This window comes from Centropristis striata, chromosome 1 (genome assembly GCF_030273125.1).
Source record: "Centropristis striata isolate RG_2023a ecotype Rhode Island chromosome 1, C.striata_1.0, whole genome shotgun sequence".
NCBI classification, from domain to species: domain Eukaryota; kingdom Metazoa; phylum Chordata; class Actinopteri; order Perciformes; family Serranidae; genus Centropristis; species Centropristis striata.
The window spans coordinates 33327246-33349647 of NC_081517.1; the positions used below are offsets into that span (position 1 = coordinate 33327246).

Genomic DNA, 22402 nt, shown 5'->3' on the forward strand with positions numbered 1-22402 from the left:
AAATTAAAGAATTAAAATTAAAATTTAAGGTACATTTTTTTTTGGGAAGAAGAAAAAAAAATCATTCGAAATACAATAGGGACCTCGCAGGTTGTTGCCTGCTCGGGCCCTAATTAATAATTTTAGTTGCACTCATTATGACATTTTTGACACCATATGAAGTATGTTATTGATTTTTAAATTATTCATATACCCTTAAGAAACTGGTTGAAAACATTTAAAGATTAAATATGTATAGCATTTTGTAAATGGTTAATAATTGGTTTATAAACCATCTATAAACATTACTTAGCTGGTTGTTGTAAAGTGTTACCAAAACACCTGTCCATTTTAGAGCTTTAGAGTGAGAAAGAGAAGTGACTCTGCAGACTTGTAACAGGCGGTTCAAAAGTGGATACTCTAGACTTTCCAGCGGTTGCAGGACAGACTCTGTAGCTACTAGATGCTTTACATTTTGATTAAGATGTCAGTGTAATTTTTTAGTTGAGATGAAAGTTATATGTGGAAATAGGGCAGTGTGGCCCTGATTCCAGTTATTCAGATCCTGCGGCTGAAAACAGAAAGTTATTTCCCTTTATTGTTGTTGAAAAAAAAAAAAAAGGTTGCATGCACCACATGCTTTATGAGGTAAAATTGACATTGCATGACATGAACGCTGTGTGATCTTTGCTTTAATGCATGTTTTTGCAACATTTTCATTAAAAAACATTTTTGTTAAAATGTGTTGGATAAGGATTGAATAGTTTAATCATAAGCCTACCATTTAATCATTATTTTACCAAAAATGTATAGTCCATAAAGGTAACACACAGAACACGTGTTGTTGCTAAAATGGTTCTAAAACACAGTGTGAATGTACAGGGTGTTTTGATGAAATATATTTGATTTCAGTGAAAATACAGATATTTAGGAAATCCCCCAAGATTTTAGAATGAGTCGGTGGCACTTATACTGACAGATAAAGCTAAATATTATTGCTCCTTATGATCCGGCAGAGTTTAATTCATTGGTGGTAGCTGGTTACACAGAAAAACAGCAGCAAGTTATCAACAACAAAGCTGAACTGCATGCAGCTTTTATCCAAAACAAATAATCAAGTCCAGAGCGAGGGGAGCTCCAAACAGGAACTCATATACTTTGAATTAGCGGTGAAAAGTGAGGGAGAAAGTGGAAAAGTGATGCTGTGTTTCCTATTATTGCAGGATGGAGGTTGACAACAGGGCCGAGTCCCTCCGCCACGCTGCGAACACACCAGTGGAATTTGGACGGCGGCAGTGCTGATGATGAGAAATATGAGAGAGGAAGACACAATACGTTGTTGTTCCGCGCAGTGTCATGGTGACCCAAGGGCCAGACACACACACACACACGCACGCACACACACACACACACACACGCACGCACGCACGCACGCACGCACGCACGCACGCACGCACGCACGCACGCACACACACACACGCACACGCACGTATGTTTGTAACCTCGGAGACAATTACAAACACAGACTCACATTTGTAATTTAAAATAAAAAGCCTCTGGCACAAATACTCAGTGAAACACACAGACAGACTGCAGACAGGCAGACAGACAGACACACACACACACACACACACACACACACACACACACACACACAGGCCATTGTCAGTGCTCATAACATATGGAAATATTTGTAGTTGTGATGCCAAAAGTGGAAGTGGATGCGAGAGGGCTGTTTGAAAAGCCGCAGCACACTCGTAAAGTTCTGCACGTAATCCAGCGCAGGTGATGACACTTCAGGGTCAAAGGTCAGTCTGAGGCTTCAAGGTCAGATGAGTCAGACCAGTCCTCCCAGTGAGACCTACTGGGCTGCTGGCTCCCGACTCGTCATTTCTTCTTTCACCCCACTCATCTTTTTCCGCCTTTGTGCTCATGACATACAATTGAAGGATCAATTGTTATTCTGAAAATTATTTTTTTTTAAAACAAATTAAAACAAACAGAAGTGAATTATTTGCAGAGGTGGGGTCAAGGGTTTGTTTTGCAAGTCACAAGTATGCACTCTTCACCAACTGACATGCAATTTTAGCAATATTTTAAATGTAAAAAATCATGAATGCTGTTTAAAAATGGGGAATATTTCTTCAAACAAGTGCCAGACGCAATATTATGATAAAAAAAGGAGTGCTGATATTTTACTTTAATAGCATTTAGCATGACTGTGAATTAGTTTTGCAACCCGAATGCAGTGTCTTCAATCAGTACTGCATATTTTTACTATTGGCCTTGTAATTTCATGATTACTAACAAATTTGCATGAGTAAAAATGTGAATTGGGAAAGTGATGAAAGTTGTGCTAAGAATAATAAAATTGAAATTGGGAAATTGAGAATAAAATGAGATCAAGAGAACAAAAAGAGAGCAAAGTTTTAATATTTTCTTGATAATTGGAGATGAAGTAAAAGATTGAAGCTTTATATTTTTTTAAAAATTACTTTTTAACGATTTAATCGATTAATGTATTTAGTTATATGAGGTATAAGTAAGGCTTGCATTTACTTTCACACTTTACGCCTGATTAGATTTTCTGTGTTCTAGATTATTTTAAAAATAAGTAGTTCCAAAAAAGTTCTAGACTAGACTTCATGTTTATATTATATTTGTTTATTTGAACTCTGATCTGATACAGAAATAGTAATGAAATGCACAAGGTAGCGTCTCTAGTTCCATCCCAGACTCCATTTTTTTCTCCCTGGCCCTAATGATTGCTGTCCCTTTACATCATCGTATATAAGTATTAGGCTTCTTATGTTGTTTATAGTCGTAGAAACATAGTAATGTGCTGTCATCATCACAGGTTTGTATATTTTTCGTTCCTCGTGAAAACATGTTGCCATGCTGCTTTTCAGGCTCCAGTTTAACTGTTGATGGTGAACATACAGTATGTGTGCAATCAAGGAAACTATTGATTGAAGCCATTATGCTCTGATTAGCCCGCCGGCCGCCCTCTCCCTCCCAGCTGAGTGAGTCTGTTCAGAGACAATAAAGGAGCAATTTCTCTTTCCTCCCTCTGTTTATCTCACCTTTTCCTCTTTAAACGTCTTTATGTATCCTTCTCTGTTTTTTCTTCGACTTCTCTACACCTCTCAACCAAGGTCTCCCTTTAAACCAGTATTCCGATTGTAGAAATGTAAATATGAGGATGGGGAGCGTTGGTACCCTCACACCTGTGGCTGTGGCAGATATATCCTGTTTGGAAAAGTGCTGTTGCACCCCCCACCCCCACCCCCCTTTGCTGAACCCTCCCCACCCCAACCCTGCTCCCTCCCGCTCTGCCAAACCAGGAAGTGTGCACAGGAAACAGCTGTCCCCCACGTCCGCCCGCTCGCCCCAGGCCAGGTGCATCCTGGGAACGGAGCAATGTGTGACCGTCGACATGTGGCTGACACCGTATGAGGTGTCGTTACAGTAATCAGGATCACCATGAACTTTATGCAGTGATAACATAAAAATACTTGGGGGAAAAAAATCTTCAGTGTTGGGGCCTTGATGTTACAGTGCAGTGATGATTATTTGTTTGATCTGCTTGACATGAAGTGGATGCAGTTGACTCACAAATGATCGCTTCTCCTCAATTTAAAGGGAAACTCCGCTGATTTTACACATCAAAGCATGTTTACAGGTGTCGGAGAGCACATGTGAAAAGAGGTTTTGTAAGGCCGCGATCACACAAAGTGTGGTTTGCTGTGTAATTCTTTTACGATTCCTGTTAGGTAACCACCAAATCACCTGTCACCTGTGAAGTAAACTCACAGATTTGTGGCTTATAATCTTTCACCTAGTGTAAAAAAGAAAGGGGAACAGGTGGAGGACACTTTGCTCTGACTCTGATTGAGTTTGAGAAGCTGATATTTGGGAAACAGACATCTGTGTAGCCGGCACATAATCCCTCAGAACGAGGCGAAATCTTACATAGAACCACCAGCTGGTCCAGGAGCTTCACCTGGATGATGTTCAGCTCACATACGGTCCACCAAAGCTTCCAGAGCCCAGATAGCCTAATACATTTTAGAAAATGTGAAGAGGAATAAATGCATTCTGGTATTTAACATCTTAACAAAGAAGTTTCACAGTTTTTTACCATCACCCCAAGTCTAAGAGCATTTTCTAGTTAAGTATCTAGTTATCATTCTGGATTTCCCACATTATTTAGGTGTCTATTGACACCGATAAAGGTATTAAAAATAACATGAATTTAGTAAGAAAGTGAAAATATCCATCAATGACAGGCCAACCAGGCATAAGTACATTATATTTTCTTTATTTGAATGTTCAGCCCCCACAGTGTCTGCTAAGACAAATGTAGTTGATGAACCCCTTTTTTAATGCGAGTCAGGTAGAGTTCTGCCTCTCAGTTGGGTGCTTTACTGTGAGCAAGGCATTGCTGCAATTTGCGAGTCGCATAGAGCGAAAAAACATCAGCAACACAAAAACACTTCACTTTCATTAATTACAAAAACACAGCTTGGGCTGCTAAAACAGGCTACGTCCAGTTGGGCCCTTAAAACTTTTTGAGACTCCGGAGGTTCATCTGCGTGAATTTACAGAGAAGTGAGTTTAAAGACTTCTGTCACTCACTTATCTTTGCTTTCAGGTGTTTCAGCAGCACAAGTACAGAGTAAAGACAGATTAAGGTAATAAAAAATAGAATAATAGAAATAGAATAGAATAAAAAATATAAGATTAAAAAAATATATAAATAGTATAAAATAAACATGTAAACAAACAAACAACTACAAACTAAAAAAAACTGGTAGTGCAAACATGTTAATAAACGATTAAAAAAAGAAAAAAAACGATATTCATGGTCCTGTTTAATTAAATTCCATCTTTTTCTTATAATATCCAACATGAAAAAACATTTTAAATTGGTGGAGTACTCTATTAAAATATATGTTTTGTCATTTTAAATAATGCATAAGAATGCCAATTGTTCCTCAATAATCAATAGCTTTAAAATGTTTAGTACATTTCATTTTCATCTTTTTTAGCCATGCTTCTTCAGAGCATTTTTACACTCACAAATACTCAACCCTTTATTTATTTGAGCAGATGGCACTTTTTTCTTTAATAATAAATTAACTTTCATCTACAAGACTATGATCTTTTATTTTAATATCTTACAAAACATTTAGTAAATCTGTTTGCACAGTGTTTATTGCAATATGCTCCTTTTGCTCCTCTAGTCTAATCAAACACCTGCTGAGTCCTGATGAGGTGGATCACGTCTCTAAGTGGGTAAGATCAGACTCTAGGCTGGCAGCTTTAACACATCCTCATCTTTCTGCTAAACCTCCCTCATAACTGTTCTTGTTGTCGTTTTCTTTAGCTGGATGGTCTCCAGGATAATCAGGAAAAATAAATAGAATCGACATCTGTCGCAGCAGAGGAGGAGAGAGCGTCTGTCCCGGCCAGCGCTCGCAGCATTGTTTGTCACTTTCTCCATGAAATGCACTGCGAATATTGCCTCAAACAATTAGGTTCCAGTGATCCCTATCGCCCGGCACACAATAGTGTTTACATGACGTGGAGGAAGCATGGCCATGGAGCCCACTTTGGGGAGTGTGTGTGTGTTTTCTTGGGCATGTGTGTGTCCTCACTGTGTGTTCATATTAGATTTTTAGTGCATTTAGGGTGTGAAAAATAACAAAAAGTCATAATTCTCTAGTTCTCTTTAAGATTTTTAAAGCAACATTATGTTTTGAAATACAAAATAACACCTTTGATGTTATTGATGCTGATGTCTCATAGGTACCACAGTGGCCTCTTGTAGCACCACCAGACAGTAACATTATGTCTCTAATGATGGGACACTTAATGTCATACTCATTTTGGATCCTGGACTGCCCTTTAGCAGCTGGTTTGTTCTTTAGACCACAAGCTTTTCATTTTCCACTTCTCACCCAGTCATGCTTAATGGCCCAGCAAGAAGATCAATGATGTTTCTGCAGCTGCACACACACACACACACACACACACACACACACACACCTACACACACACACACACACACACACACACACATAGAGAAAGAGCCTTGAAATTTACTTTTATTTTCTTTTTTAAGTCTTAGGGGTATTTAAACAAATAACCTGAGTCTGGCTTTAATGCACACATGCACCCTAACATTAACCCTAACCACTACTAGTACACACACACACACACACACACACACACACGCTCATGCACAATGGCTCCCCCAAAGGTACTCCATTTATCACGCTGGGTATTTTAAGGTGGCCAGGAGGAGGGCGTGACAGCGCAGCTCTGAGATTAAAACAATCCTCTCTTGATTTCTTCCTCACTCAAGGGAAAAGCGGAAGCTGTCTGTTATCGTTTGTTTCTATTATTATTCCCCGTTTACAGTCTGGGTGTTCACACTGAGCCGTAAATGAGAGTCAACAATTTGTCTTCTGGGTCTTTTCTCCTTTGAAGGAGCTGCTCAGAAAACTGTGACTGTCTGAAAAATCAGGCTTTTACAGTAAGAGAGAGGGGGAAACCCAAAACGTATACTGATTTGTTTTTATCTTCACCAAGACATAAAACTGTGATACAATCTATTTACATATTAAGTGCTTTTATATTCACTTTTTTTTTGTACATTTTTGTTTGGAAGTCAATCATTCTGTCTGTACTTTGAGGATGTGCTAATATCTCTGTATATATTAGCTAAGATTTGATTAATTATAAACTGAAAAAGCTAAGACATTAAAGAAAATCATTATTAAAGTTTTTCTTTGAATTATCCCCTAAAAGCAACAAGCACAAAACAAACACATTTAAAGAACCAGGATTATACTGAGATTATAATACAGTTTAGTGACAATTGCATTTCAGAGGAGCATATAAAGCAGCAGAAAAGTTAATAATCCCAAAGGATGTGTCTCTGTCCCTCGTGTAGCTTTTTATATGTCACAGGCAAATTCATGCAGCATGTGTAGGCCCAGCGGTGCCACTGCGACGTTATTCTGGCACACAGAGTGCGATCGACTGGAACCGCAGCTGCCGGACGCACAACAGTGTGACAGGCCGACAGATGACACTGTCTGCACCCCACTGTACCTTTATTATTTCAGTATATTCACACCCTAGTGCAGTTATTGTTTAGAATGATGATGATGATGATGAGGGAAAAAAATCAACAATAATGATGATGATGATGAAGGTGATGACAGATTTGTTGAGCAGTTGCTTTCTTTCTTTCCCAGGACCTTGAAGGTCACAAAACTGTAAAGTCTTTATAATGTTTGTGTTTCAGTCTGTCTAAGAAGGAAATGACTGAGGGAATGTAAAAGAGGGGCTGACCCTGAGAGACACAGGGACAGAGAGAGAGAGAGAGAGAGAGAGAGAGAGACTTTGGGTTGTACGGGAATGGGTGAGCACAGACGAGAATGGGTGAGAGATAGATTTAGGAAGGAAGTTTGGGAGCTGTTGGAGAGGAAAGTTACCACGATGACGACTTGGAGCTGGTCACAGGTGTGCTCTGATGTCATAACAGAAAAAGTCCAACTTGAATAGAGGAAAGAATAAGGCCACAGCTGATGATTATTTTCATTATCCATTAATATGCAGTTTTTTAATTATCATTATATTGTTTTTTTAGCTTTTAAAAATGTTGGAAAATAGTGGAAAAATACCCATTATAATTTCATAATCACATTGTTTGTTTTATATAGCCAAGAATCCAAAACCTAAATATATTTAGTTCACTGTCATATATAAGATACATTAAAATTCTTACAATTGAAAGCTGAAACCAAAAAATATTGGGAATTTATTCTTGAAAAAAATACTGGAACAATTATTCGAATATCGAATAGCAGAATAGATTAATTATATTATATTTATATAATTCTATATTATGATCATACTTTTAATCATTTTATACTTTTATTAGATTATTACTACTATAATAATCCCTGTCACAGAACAAATTTATTGTTAATATAATATAACACTATGTCTTTATCTTTTCTCTTCCACACATCCCATAGTCTGCTTCTGACCGCACACACTATTTCAGGATCACTAAACACAGATACATACCAGTGTTTCTCATACAAATAACCACACACACACACACACACACACACACTACCTATCTACCTATCTAGTATAATAATCTGTACTCATTTTATTAATCTTTTATGTATATATATATACCTTTTGGTCACATTATTTACCTACTGAAGAAAAGGTTTCATCTCTGCTCACTTTAATTTATCTCACATCCTGCATACAATACTATTAACTACTGTACATGTATTTTTATAATGCTGCTGTGAAAATACACATTTTAAAGGATCCACAGCCAATAATCAAGACGTAAAAATGACCATTAATAGCCAACATTTTAAGATAGATAATAGGTGATTCCCCAAGGGCTTCTCTCGGCTTTGTCTGCGTATGAAGAAGCTTGTGTGTCTGTTTATTATATTGTGATATAAGTGCAGTTGCGGATATTTTCTTGGAAACAGTCCAGAGCCCTTCAAAGTCTGGGACTGACCAGTCTAGTGTGATATGCGTGTGTGCGTGCGTACATGCATGTAGGCGTGAACCTTCTTGTGTGTGTGTGTGTGTGTGTGTGTGTGTGTGAGTGTTATGAAAAAGAGTGTGTGTGTTGGTATTGGTGGTGGAGGGGGAGGAGGGGTGGTGGAGGTTCCTTATCTACAGGCCACAGGCAGCTTTTGAGGCTCTTATCAGCAGCCACCATATTGTACGAGCACATCCTCTTGTCCAGCAGGGAGCGGAAAACTCTCCTTGCAACATGGTTCCCTCTCTCTCCCTCTCTCTCTCTCTGCCTCTCTCTCTCTCCCACCTCACACTTGCCAATACCAGAGCTCTCCGACTGGCAGCTAGCGAGAGCATTGTGTCTTGTTGGCGAAGAGAGTGAGAGAAGGAAGGGACAGACAGTGAAAGAGAGAGATAGAGAGTGAGGTGAGAGTGACATATGGACAGGGGGCTGACAGACAACATCTCCATGCTTTGAGTGTGTCTTCATTTAAAGGAACAACTTCTCAACGAAGTAAACATATAAACGTTTGGACGCCCTTATCCTGATTTCATCTCTTGTGAATATTTGGGACTTTTATTTTTATTTTTTTCATACATCTAACTATAATTTTTTTAAGAGCTTCACATGATTATGAGGAGTGCTTTGAGTGGTGTCAGACCGTTCTGACCTCAGAGATTGACAGACAGACACTGACAGGCTGCAGTGGAGTGTGAGCGACCTGAAGAAGAACGAGGAGGAGGAGAAGGAGGAGGCAGAGGAGGAGGAGGGTGTTAAACACTGAGGAGATACAACATGTGCATTCACAGATCACTTGAACGGATTTTGCATGATGGACAGACGGACGAGTCACGCCGGATGTCATAATGTATCTGTGAGTATTTATTTAATAGTTTGATTTTTTTATATTTTTTTATGCAGCCTGTAGTGCATGAATGGTGTGCATCCTATATCAGTTATTATTACATATAGTATAAATAATAATCTTTTTTTTTAAATAGCATCAGATTGGTGTTTCTGTCATATGTCAAATGTAATTGTTTAAAATGTTTAACAATGTGACATGTAGCTTTTAAGGGGAAAATATATGAAGATAGAAATATAATATAAAATCATGCCTGATGCTTTGTATGATAGTTTTTTTATTGTATAACATTTTTTTGATTGTATAAATATTTTGTTGAAAGATTAATTAAATCTATTTTGTAAACAAGTCTGCTGGTTACAGTAAATATACAATATATTGTGCATTTGGGTTAAATGATAATGTGAGGCAAAACATAAATGGATTCAACAGAAAGAAAAAAATACTAGAATACAATATGATCTAATGCAATGAAATAAATTGTCGAATAAATAATATTTTGATAAAATATTGTTAGCACAATGGTTTATTATTAGTCAACTTCCAGAAATGTGCAAGTAATCATGCATCAAACAATGAAGGCCTGACTAAAAATCTAATTCTATTTCATTTATGCTACAAAAAAGTGTTTGAGTAGTCTTAAAGTTTTGCTTCATAGCTTTCACAGAAAAATGAATTATCTTTTTTTTTTTTTTTTTAAACTGTACTTCATTATCAGCAAAATAGCAGCTATAACCTTTTTTATTATCCTCTGTAAGTTTGTGTGCAGCTTGGCAGTAAGGATTTTCTCACCAAGACATTTATATGACAATAAATAAGAGACTGCTGCAAAATGAAACGGTAAAAAAACGCGTATGTCATCTGTACATCATTGTGAAAAGAGGAAACTGTCCAAAATAAAGTCATGACCACTAGAAAAGACAAAACAGGAACAATTACAATTGCAAAACCTGAGAAATCATAAGAGTGGTATGCCTTTTAGAGTAAAAGCAAACGTTTTGCTCAGTCAACAAGAAGAGTCGGGCTGCAACTAGTGATTATTTTCAATATGGATTCATCTGCTGATTATTTTTCTCAATTAATGGTTCATCAAAAAGTAGATAAAAATGTCCACCCCAGTTTGTCAGAGTCCATGGTAGTGTCTTCAAATGTTTTGTTTTGTCATTCCAAATCTAAACATATTCAGTTTAATATGATATAAAACTGGAAAAAACAGCAAATCTCCATATTTGAGAGACTGAAAACAGCATTTTCTGCCATTTTTGCATGAAAAATTAATTACGCAATAATGGACTATTTAAATAGTTGGTGATTATTACTTTTATTTGCTCTAAAGTGAATCCACTTGATTATATGCGAGTTGTGACCTTTCAGGACATTTTCATATCTACATTTACCAAATGTCCTGTGTGTCTTTTTCTTTTGTTCATCAGACTCTTTGATATCAATCCAATCTTTGGGGGTCTGGGACGTTTTGAATGCTGAAAAGGATTTTGACTCACATCCTCCAAATAAACCCAGACAGACAGACAGACGGATAGATGAACAACTCATTAAGAACAGCCACTGGAGGCTCATTCACAGCCTAGAATCTGCTGTTCAGGATGTACTGTGAGGAAAACTCACTGAAAATCAGACTCGGCTCCATGCTGCACCCAGGGACGATACCACAGAAGTAGCCTTCCATTAAAGTCTGCAAGGACTGCAACATTTCTTTCACTGGCACCCTCTGTAACGCTGTAGTGAGGGAATGAATACAGGCTCACGTTTACTCACACTCTAGATACAGCCAGCAGAGGCGGGAATGATGGGTAATACGGTGGAGCTCCATCCGAGGCACACGTTGTCTGGATTGATGGATAACAGCGACTGAGGGATTTCAGGTTGCTGAGAGGAAAATCTACATTGTGAGATAGAGAAAATATTGCATGAAAGCAGAGCAAATGAAGAGGAACTAAAGAGTTGCAAGGAAAAGAAAGATACACTTGGTTAGGAGAGGTTTAAAGGGCTCTACAGGACGAGCTGCAGGTGTTACACATTAACATGTTGGTTATTCTCTCACACACATAAAGACACACTCACAGCACACACACGAGGCAGCTGGGAGGAGCAGGAGTTTGGCAGAAGCAGGGATTCCCCCTGAGTCTTCACCACCATGATGGAGAAGCTAAACCCCAGCGGCCCACCTGCCTCACCCCCCGACCTCCCTTGCCCCTCCTCCTCCGCCTCCTCTGCAGCCTCCTCCCCATCCTGCGCCTCCATAGAGCAACACAGTCCCCTTCAGAACAAGACTCCAGCATCCTCGGATGCTATCAGTAGCCCGCGTCCTGCTAACAAGGCAGGGCACAAGGGACACACGGATGTCCCTTCTGCTGGCTTGATTCTGTCCCCTAATGCCACGACGGCAGCTTTAACGAGCCGCCACGCAGACACAACTGCTGCACCTGAGCCCATCGCCATGGAGACCAAGGAGGAGGAGGAGGAGAAGAGAGGAGGACCAAAGAACACCACAGCCCCTGCTGGTTCTACCAACGGGTCCCCAACTCTTTCCTCTCCACCACCACTCCTCCCAGTGCCAGCCAAGACCTCCCCGTGCCCTCGACCGCCTCCACCAACCTCCACCGTGTCTGTCTCCTCATCCCTACTGTCCTCTCCTCTTCCTCCACACATTCCTGTCATCAGCCTCGGTCACAGCAAACCCCCTCTCCCGCTCCCGCTCCCCAGTACCCCTTTGACTGCCCTCCACCCAATTCCCAACCTCCTTCACGGGCCCCACGGGGAGCTCCGCCGCAGCCAGCTGACCTGCCTGCCTGTGACCAGCCCTGGAGCTGCTGGGTCTTCTGTAGCTGCTGGGGGACCTTCAGCCCCCTCACCAGGACCCCTGCTGCCTCAGCAGTACCTGTCTGCACACCCCTTCTTCACCAGGTGAGATTTGTCTCATAAGATTTCTCAATTAGCAACTTTTTGACCCTGATCAGAAGGTCACCAGTGCTGAGCAACTACACATTCATTCCAAACTCTACCAAATACTGACATGTTACTCCACGTTCAAAACAGGACGCTCAATGTTTTCCTCTGGCACCATATTTGGACATGTCAGGAACGGGGTGTAAGTTTCCACTCGTTACATGCATAGTGGCTTTTCATAATACACAGGAAATGTACAGCTAGGTTTATGCACCAAAACTGCTGGACTTGGTTAAGTTCAGGCAGCAAAGCTATTTGGTAAAGGTTAGGAAAAAGAACAGAGCTTGGCTTAAAATACCTATTCATTATCCATATATTGACTTTAGGTTTCAGACCCCTCCTGGGTCAAAGCCCCATCTTTGTTTAACTCATCCCTCTTCCACAAGAGGTTTGGACTTTTTAAATGCTGCATTAGATGGCTGTTATCTGCTAAATAACTGTGTATTATGATGTGACTTTACTTCTCAGCTAAAGACTCAACATAACCTGTGACTTTATTTGACTTGCTCAAAACAAAATCACTTGGGAGTTACTTGACACATGGAACAAATTACTTGAGTCAAATGTGCCTTCCTACCACCTGAAACGGACTTTTGCAGTCTTTATACCAAGTTCCTTGCTCTGAGTGTTGGATAGGTTTACATTGGCATTACTTGAAAGCTCAGTGTCATACAAGTGCAAGAGGGTGCCCATTGTTTCAGGATCTGACGCCCAGGTGCACTTACCAATCGTCTGAATCAGATGAGTTGGGAGTGAGTGGGTTAGAGCAAAGTGATTTCCTTTTTAAAAGATTTCATGTTTGGGGCTTAAAGAAGCAAAGCTTTCAATTCCTCAAAAACAAAGCACACGCTGCTTAAAGTAAAAAACAATTAATGCATTTTGTGTTTTAACATCTTTCTTATCCGGTTAATCATCTCTCACCCTATCTTGTGCCCTCTTGTGTCCTGATCCCACCTTAGCATTAGCACTGATAGTTATCTAATATCCAAAAGTTATGAGCAGATTGTGTATTAAATAATCTTCTTGGTTGAAGATCATTTTTATGGTCAGTTAAATTATTCTGGAGGTTGTTTTTTTATCCAGTTAGAGAATTTGAATTACAAAAAACTATTATAACTTCAGCCCTCTATGGCACATCATACTGTATACATAAAATAAAAGTTAAATACGTTAGGTTAACAGATGTGGAACTCTTAACCATAAAATAAAATACAATTTCCTGAGACGTTACTAGTGATGATGATTGCGCCTATTTGGTAACATTTTTTGTTTCGTATGAAACCTCAACTGCTGCAATTTCACGACTTCCCATTGTGATTAATTGTGGCTACGTTGCACCGTTATGCAAAATTGACAGCAGGATGTGTGCTGTTATGGAGGGACTCACATTTCTCACGCTAAATTTATTCATCAGGACATTTCGTTCCTGAAGTTGCATCATGGACTTTTTATTTTTTCTTGTGCATTGAGGGCCAAAATCCTAAATATATCACTTTTAAATCTACACATCTAATTTTAATTGCAGCTAAATTTAGTCGAGCTGACAAAAGACGACAAAACAGAACTCTTTAAGCTTGTTTGCAACTCTTGGCTTACGTTTGTGATTTATTTGCAGACTTTATCAAAGCCCTCCTACTGTTCATCTATTCTCTACTCCAAAAAGGATTTTCCTCACAGTTTCTTTCTGTAACAAAGGAGCTTCAGTCATGTAAAAAGTAGGACTTTTTTCTACATCTAAGGTTTCACCATCTGTCATGGAGGTCTGGGAATAAGATTCCCTCCTCACTTCTCTCTGGTCTGTTTGTAGCAGGAAGCATTGATCTATTTCATCCCCCTGTAGTCGAATCAGCTACTAACCAGACTTAATGAGACCGGGCTAAAACTCTGCATGCACACTTAATCAACGGCACCAATATAATCACGCCACAGTTAATGGTTTCCACCATCTTCTTGATTTCTCCATCCAGTCTCAAAGATATTCTATTAAAGATAAGAGAAGCTGGAAGGGACAAGTGCATATGAGAGTCAAAAAAGAAATAAGAAATAATAATAATGATAAATACAAAGCTGGGGGAGGGTGGGAATATTCTTAGAAAATACTGAATTTCTGAGAATAAAGCCATCACTCTAAGAGAAAAAAAAATTGAATACTTTAGTACATTTAGAAAAAAAAAATGTGATATTGAGCAAAAAAACATCAATCAACCTTGCAAAGTTAAGCAATGTGATTCTTAGGCCAAAAATAAAAATCTGATTTTTTTTTCACAGGAATTTCCTGGATGTCGCAAAATTACGACTTCTCTCAGAGTATATTCAAGTATTTTTTCACATAAATTAGATTTTTTTTCCTCATAAATTTACCAATTTATTATCCCCTCCACCAGCTTTAAAGTAAAGTTTGTAAGCATGTATGTTTTTTTTGTTGTTTTCTTTTCTATATTTAGCTGCACTTGATTGCAAAAGCTAAAAGAGTCACATTTTTACACGTTTCTATCTCTAGTTCTTACCTGGGTCCCTCAGGAGGAAACTACGGTGTCATCACCAACAGCCGGATCAAGAGAAGACCATCGTCACATTTCGAGGTGGAAATCAATGACTGTGAGTGTCTGGGTGACAAAATAAAGAATCAATAGCAATATTACAGCCATCATTACCGCATGCGATATGTTTGAGATGTTAGCTTCGCCCTCTTTGATTCATGAAGCCAGAAATATTCAGAGACAGCATTTGGGCAGGCGGACAAACCTCACCCTAACGCTAGTTGCTAGCTTGGTTAGCATGTTGTATTTCTAAGTTTAACTTGATAACTTAAAACCATTAAAACAAAATATACTCACAGAAAAAGGGAATATCCAAATCTTAAGAGGTTCTTTACAACCCAAACGCAGAACTTTTATATGCGATCAAAATGTAACAATAAACTTTTATGAACTCTGAAATATCGACTGCTATGGCTCTGTCGATACTCGATAAAATATGGTTTGGAGCCAAGTTTGCCTTATTTTTCATAAAGGACTAAAGTATATCAGCTGTGGCTTACATAGGATTGTTGTTGGTTCATTCATTGGTTTTGATGTTTTTATGAGACTTGTTGACAACAATATGAATATACAGCTGTATTAGCTTCTCCTTCTTCTTCCTTCCTTCCTTTCTTTTAAGACCCTGCACACTCAGACAGTGATTATGTATGTCTAACAGGCCCTCCTCAGAAACTCGCTCGCCGCGTCTTCACCAACAGCCGCGAGCGGTGGCGGCAGCAGAATGTGAACGGGGCTTTCTCCGAGCTGAGGAAACTCATCCCCACACACCCGCCCGACAAGAAGCTCAGCAAGAATGAAATCCTGCGTCTGGCTGTGAAGTACATCAACTTCTTGGTCACTCTGCTCAACGACCAGGCACAGGACAAGGGCAGAGACTCAGCGGAGGACGAGGACGAGGGCGCCGATGCAGGGTTGGATGGAAATAAACAAAACCCTATTTTTCAGTGCGGCACTCCTCCTCCGTCCCACGCCGCCCCGCCAACCTCAGCTCGTGCCGCCACAGTCCTCAGAAACAGAGATTCAATGGACTCAGTCATTGCTCTGGCTAACTCCCCCACAACCTCCAGTTGCTACGGCGACACAGACAGTGAGGAAGGCTTTGGCGGTAAGACCTCTTTGGTGACCCATGGCATTCTGGGAAAGGTCAAAGGTCAGATAAGGATGGTGGCAGCCACAAATGATGAGCGGTGACACCAAGAGAAAGAGGTGTTAATGTCACACTGACGGACAGGACAGATGGTCATCGTCAGATAACGGAGCCGTTGTGAGTTTCTTCACAACTCTCAAGTAATGAAATGAGAAGGAGATGGACTTCTGGAGAAATGTTTGTAGATTAATTAAGTCTCTATCGCCGTGTTTCCATTCAATTGTCAAGCAAAGTTTTTTCAAATGTTACAAAATGAAAGCCTGTTTCCATAAATTGGACTGAAGCGAATAAACTAAGCTACAGTGTAGTTTGGTCCAACGGCTGCTGTCCACCAGTTAACAGAAGCTGTGTTTCAATTAAATCAAAGTACATTTTCAAGCTAAATTTTGCATTAAAGAAAACGCGAATTAGGGATGTTTTCATGAATTGGTTTAGCGCAAATAAACAAAGCTGCATGAATGTACTTTCGTCAGAAGATGGCAGTGTAATGTTTTGCTGTAGGCTAATCCGTCAGTAAACAGTAGAAGAAGAAAAGATGGCGTGAGTGAAAAAAGAAAAAAAGGGTTGCTAATCGGATATCTTTGGCCACCAATGAGAGAAAATGGAGAGAAGTCTTCTAGAATTGGATTCAATTGTGCAACTTATAATTGTTGTTTCATGTCAAAGTTTTATCCATTTTCGTGTTTCCATCAAGCTTTTCTCATGTGAACGCACATAGAAATGTGTTGATCAAAACATGTCTACTGTAGAACAAATAAAGGTTGTTAATCAGATGCAAAACGGCAATCTAACACATGTACGAGAGAAAAATGGAGAGAGTTCTTTAGGAGATGGTTCAACTGGGCAAGTTTTAATCGTTCTTATTTTAATTCAGGCTGTATTGGCCATGTTTGATGCCGTCTGGAGACAAAGACAAATTAATATATTATCCAGGAAGACGCGGACAGCAGAAACAGCTGATCAGTCATGTCATTTAAATGTCTGCTACGTCAGACGTGACTTGGCAGAGGCCTTTCCATATCTCATTTAGCATCAAATAATTTTTGTCAAAGGCAAAAACAAACTCAGACAACCTTTCAGGCAATTGAGGAAGTTTCATAAAATTTTGACCTTTTTCATTTTGCTTATAGTTCAAAATGAACATAAAAATAGATGAGTGGAAACACGGCTTGTGTATTTTCCAGTGATGTGTAAACATTGAGTGTGGGTTCTGTGTTTTAGGGTAATACTGAACTGCAAGATGAGAGAACATTCAAACTGACTCAAGCATGTTTTATATCCAAATAAAGTCCCAATTTGTCTTTGTTAAACATTAGACCTCAATGTCAAACAATGCGGGTCCATACTAAGTAGGAATTATGCAAAATATCCTGAAATTAAACAAGATTGTCCTGTTAATAACAAAAATGTCAAAAGTTAATGTGGATCAAACACACACCTGTAATGATGAGGTGACAAAAAGCATGAGACATAAGAAATAAAAAGTAGCTGCACACTATAGCTCCAATGCAATGATTTATTAGATTACTGTCCTAATAAATCATAGTATCTAAGATGTAGTGTGTGGCTACTTTTTAAGTCAAGAAGTTTAGGATATTAAGTTTTAATCAGAAGGTTAAAATAAAATAATTTGTTTTGTTCCAGTTTAAATAAGGCCTCCAAAATGTCCAAGTACAGCAAATAATCTGCTGAAGTAAAACTAGGGGGACTTAAGAGTGAATGATGTCTGTAGAGAAAAGCATATTATGCATTCATGAATTGAAGTTTTTCATGTTATTGTGAGAGAAGTGGGGCCAATGGTCCCGCCCTGACATTGTGACACACTTGTACCAGACAGAAATAAAGTGTGTTTTAGTTTGCTGTTCCTTATTTGACATCCTCTTATTGGACTGCTCTCTGTCAGCACGGTTTCACAACACATCCAAATGTTCTGCCGTGTTTGTAAAATGTTTAGGGAACATTTGTTTATCCCCAAATCTCAGTGGGAGATTATCACAATAAGCATCGAATGTTAGATTTATAAATGCAATGCAGTTGTGTTCAGCTCAGAGGCGGTTCTAGACCAGTTTTACTGTGGGGGCCAAGCAGGGGCCAGTGTTTAATCAGAGGGGCACATTAAAAAATGCCAAAGATGATATTTAAGCATTCAAACAACCCTTTATTTTAGGTTATTTAAAAATCTAATTTAAGTATATTTGGAAGATACAAATACACTGATTTAAACAATGAGACTTACCAACAATAACAACTATTTTTGTACGACAATGACATTTCTCATTTTTGTGCACAATTACTTTTGTTTTATTTTGAAAGTGCAGTATAGTGAGAATTATATTTTTATATGTATATATACACAAGCTTTTATTGCACAATTAAGCTATTATACAATGTTCACATTATGGGTTCCTTTTGTGTACAATGAGATATTGTTTGAACAGAAAAAAGGTAAGAATTGTTCCGTCATTCATCGTGATAAATTGATCATTTTATTATTAATTTGACACAGGGGCCACAGCAGGGGCCAAGGGCTTCTTCACAGGGGCAGTGGCCCCTGTAGGCCCCTGTGTAGAACCGCCACTGGTTCAGTTTATGAAAACTTAACTCATTTTAAACAATAACATGTCGATATGTCACGTGACCATAGAGGTTAATGGATTTACACAATAACTTGTCGCCAGACATTATTCAGTATAGACTAAACAGTCAAAGACAAACTCACAATGTTGTTTGTTTGTGCTGTTCAACAGAATGACAGATTAATGACACTACAAACACCAAATGAAAAAAAACATATAAATGTAGTGAGGGATGTAACTCCTTAAAAATGAATATAACTGTTTGCAGTTGTCACAATCCCAGCCCTAGAAAAAAAGATACTTTAATTGTTGTCCTACGAAGTGGTTAAAGTAAGAGTAGAAATCCTGCATTAAAAATCTTAGTTAAGTAAAAATATCAGCTTAAAAGTATACTTTTAGTACCATATGTAAAAGTACTTGGCCCAATTCAGAACCATATATTTTAATTATTGATGCATGTTGCAGTTAATGAAAATGGAGCCAATTCAAATTACTGTATATACTGTAGAGTAGCTCTATATGATAATAATAATAATAATAATAATAATAATAATAATCATAATCATAATCATAATCATCATAATCATAATAATAATAATAATAATAATAATAATAATAATAATAATAATAATAATATTAATAATAATAATAATAATAATATGTTTGGTTGATTTGTATTTTGTATATTTTGTATTACTAATCTGAATCTGAAAAGTTAGTAGAAACTAATTTTTAGAGCTGCAATTTATGATTATTTTCATTATTGATTTATCTGCTTTAACTGATCAATCATCTTGTCCATAAAATGTAAAAATTGCCCATCCAAGGTTTCATAAACTCCAAAAGGGTTTCTTTAAATGTTGTGTTTGTCTAAACCAAAGTCCAAAGATTTTTGGCTTCAAATAAAACAGAAAAAAGCAAGAAATCTTCACATCTGAGAATCTGAAAACAGCATTTTCTGCCAATTTTACATGTAAAACCCTTTTAACTATTGAACAATTAGCAAAATAGTTTGTAGCAGCTCTACTAATGTTATCAAAAATGTAATGGATTAAAAAGTATAATACTGGCTTCCAAAAATGTAGCGGAGTAGATCCGTAAAGCAGCATGAAATGCAAAGTACAAGTACATTGAAATAGGAGTGTAGAAATTGAGTAAATGTGGTTAGCTACATTACAAGACTCTATGTTTTTGATGTGTTGGTGCATTCCATATGTGTGTCTGTGTGTTTGTGTGTGTGCGATCAGGTGGAATAAGATTTATGTTACAATTGTAGGTGTGCGGTTGGGTGAGGGAGGTGAGGGTGGATGTGGTGAGAGATGGGGTTCAGTTTGGTGGGAGCGGGGTTGCATCAGTGAGGAGATCAGGGGGGATAAGGTGCAGCTGTGTGGTGCTGCTGGTGTCTCTGTGCGTGCATGCTTGGCTCTATCAAGTGGCCAGGAAACGGCTACAGTTAGTGCTGTCTCATTGACGGCCAACGAGTTTCCTGAAGGAGGGGTGGTGGCGGTGAGCATGTGTGTGTTTGATGGGTGTTTTGGACGTGTGGGGTGGCAACCACTGCATGGGAGAAAGGGAAAGGGGGGAAAAATACAGCCACCAGGATGCTGGGAACCCGCATACACACGGTTTCGGGACCACACAACAGGAAGTGCTGCTTTCACAACACTGCTACGGCTGCCTCTGCCCGCTCTGCCCATCTCCTCCTGCTTCGTTGTGAAACCACAGAGAGCATTACAGACTGAGGCAGGGGTCACACGTATTATGCTGCAATTTCACATTAAAGTTTTAGCCAGTTACTTCTGCAGAAACACATGCTTTGTAGATGAGATATTACTGCAGCACACTCTTACCAAAGGCCTCATGGTGTGATGCATTAGAGGACAAACCAGTTAACTTTTCACAGTAGACATTTTGGCCTCATACAGCAGGAAAAACAAAGGTGTTAATAACATTAAAAGAGCAGTCCATTTAGGTGAGCTTTAGTTTCTGGGGTTTTTCATTCTAGCTCACCGGTATGGCTTTATCAGGACACTTGATGCAACTGAGCAATCATTAACAAAAAAATCTGTGATTTTCCTGTTCTGACAAGTCCAGATGAATGCCATGAAAAAGCATTAATAAGGTGTGTCAGAGTTGAAGGTCTCACCTAAGTTAATTAATACAAACTTGACAGCTGGGTGTTTGGGCAGTCTGTGTTTATTCTAACAAACAAAAGCAAATTAACTGACTGTACAGACATTAGCACAAGCTAGTTAGCAAAACAAGCACATACCATATGAGTGAGTGAGGGCTGAACATGTGTTTTATAGCTCAGACTGACCGGTCTTGATACTGAATGAAGTCAAAACTTTTCCTTTTTTTTCTTCTTTTTTTCTACGGGGAATTTACTCATGCCTGCAAGCTAACTCCAAGGAAAAAGAAGTCATGAAGGTTTGGGGGAGCTCTCCAGTGGGCAGTTCCTCCTGGGCAGTCCCCAGAACAGTTTGATCAAAAAATGCCTAAAATATTTTGTTAAGACTGTGACAGGGCATGGCCTCAGAAAAGATCTGCACTCTTTAAAAGTTCTTAAAGAAGGGAATGCATCCAACAGTTACAGGGCAGTAATAGCATTTATTTTGAGTTCAATAGTCCAATATTCTCTTTTTTTAGTTCAGTTTTTGGCCAACCCCACAAACACAGACAAAAACAGCATTATAAGAGTGCTGAGTGTACCAACACAGTAAAGCTGTGGACATGCTAAACATTGAGCTTAAAACTCTCTATAAACAGCTGTACAGCTGAGGGAGCTGCAGATTTGAGTGATAGTTCTCTGAAGGTTAATCACTACAAGCGACCCCTTTCGCCTCGTCATTTAATGCAATTTTTATAATTATAGAAATATTGATTACAGCTGATTTAAAAAGACAGTGAGTCAGCATGCATAATACCAAATCCCTGAAACTGAAGCATTAATTTAATTATATACATCTGCACTTCACCTCACGGTGACTTGCCAAAATGTTTTCTGTGAAACTACATTTGCAGCTCTTTGCACTTAGTCTTTGAGATAACTTTGTAATCAATTTTTGTCATAAATATGCTCTGTGCACACCTCTAGACTCCTTTTTTTAATGTATGACAGCTATCATCACATACAGCCACCAGAGCTTCCAGCCCGGCCCACAGAATAATAGCATAATGAACTCAGAAAATGTGAAAAGGAAAAACATGTGTTTTGGTATTGTTGTATTGTATTGTAATTGGTGAACTGGCCAAACAAGAAGCACACAATACTCAGTTCTCCAGGTTTTATTAACACATCCGTACTCCAATACACCGCTCAGTCCCGTATTGTTACTTGTGGTTGTTCCACTATCCAGCATTGGCTCTTCAGCAAGAGGCAATGTAGCCCTAAACTTCTGCCCTATACATCACATCAGGACCAAGGTTATAATAGTTTAGGATTTTTCATTAGTTCTAGTTTTAGTTTCGTTGTCAATTTTCGTTTTCAAATTCAGTTAGTTTTTATGAGTTTTTAGAGTGAGTTTGCTAGTTTTAATTCGTTTTTATTTTTTCAAAAATGCTTAGTTTTAGTTTAGTTTTTATTCGTTTAAGTGTTTTAGTTTTTTCTAATGGGGTATTTGTTGGATGCGAGATTCAATAAGGTCACAATAAAGGTTGCCTTTATTTCCTTTGCCTTATCCATCTCAGCCCCAATAAGTTTACTAAGTCATAAAACCAGATAGATGAAATAGGTTTCATTTCAACCAAAAGGGT

At 38.6% G+C, this 22402-nt stretch overlaps 1 protein-coding gene across 2 annotated transcripts; it reads left to right on the forward strand.

Moving 5' to 3' along the window:
- Window positions 1-8972: 8972 nt before the first annotated feature.
- Window positions 8973-18111, forward strand: lyl1 (LYL1 basic helix-loop-helix family member). 2 transcript variants are annotated; one of them, XM_059338947.1, is made up of 4 exons: window positions 8973-9425; window positions 10850-12341; window positions 14884-14981; window positions 15543-18111. In XM_059338947.1, exons 2-4 carry the CDS (start codon window positions 11572-11574, stop codon window positions 16112-16114), a joined length of 1440 nt encoding a protein of 479 aa, XP_059194930.1. In that variant the 5' UTR covers window positions 8973-9425; window positions 10850-11571; the 3' UTR covers window positions 16115-18111. The 2 variants fall into 2 exon arrangements, with proteins under 2 accessions (XP_059194930.1, XP_059195009.1); XM_059339026.1 differs by having other exon boundaries at window positions 15582-18111.
- Window positions 18112-22402: the final 4291 nt, after the last annotated feature.

What these genes read in the sequence shown, in the direction of transcription:
- lyl1 (XM_059338947.1), top strand. Translation starts at nt 11,572, where the DNA reads ATGATGGAGAAGCTAAACCCCAGCGGCCCACCTGCCTCACCCCCCGAC. An exon ending in GCACACCCCTTCTTCACCAG is followed by an intron (nt 12,342 to 14,883) that starts GTGAGATTTGTC and finishes TTCTATCTCTAG; the next exon opens with TTCTTACCTGGGTCCCTCAG. An exon ending in CGAGGTGGAAATCAATGACT is followed by an intron (nt 14,982 to 15,542) that starts GTGAGTGTCTGG and finishes CTTTCTTTTAAG; the next exon opens with ACCCTGCACACTCAGACAGT.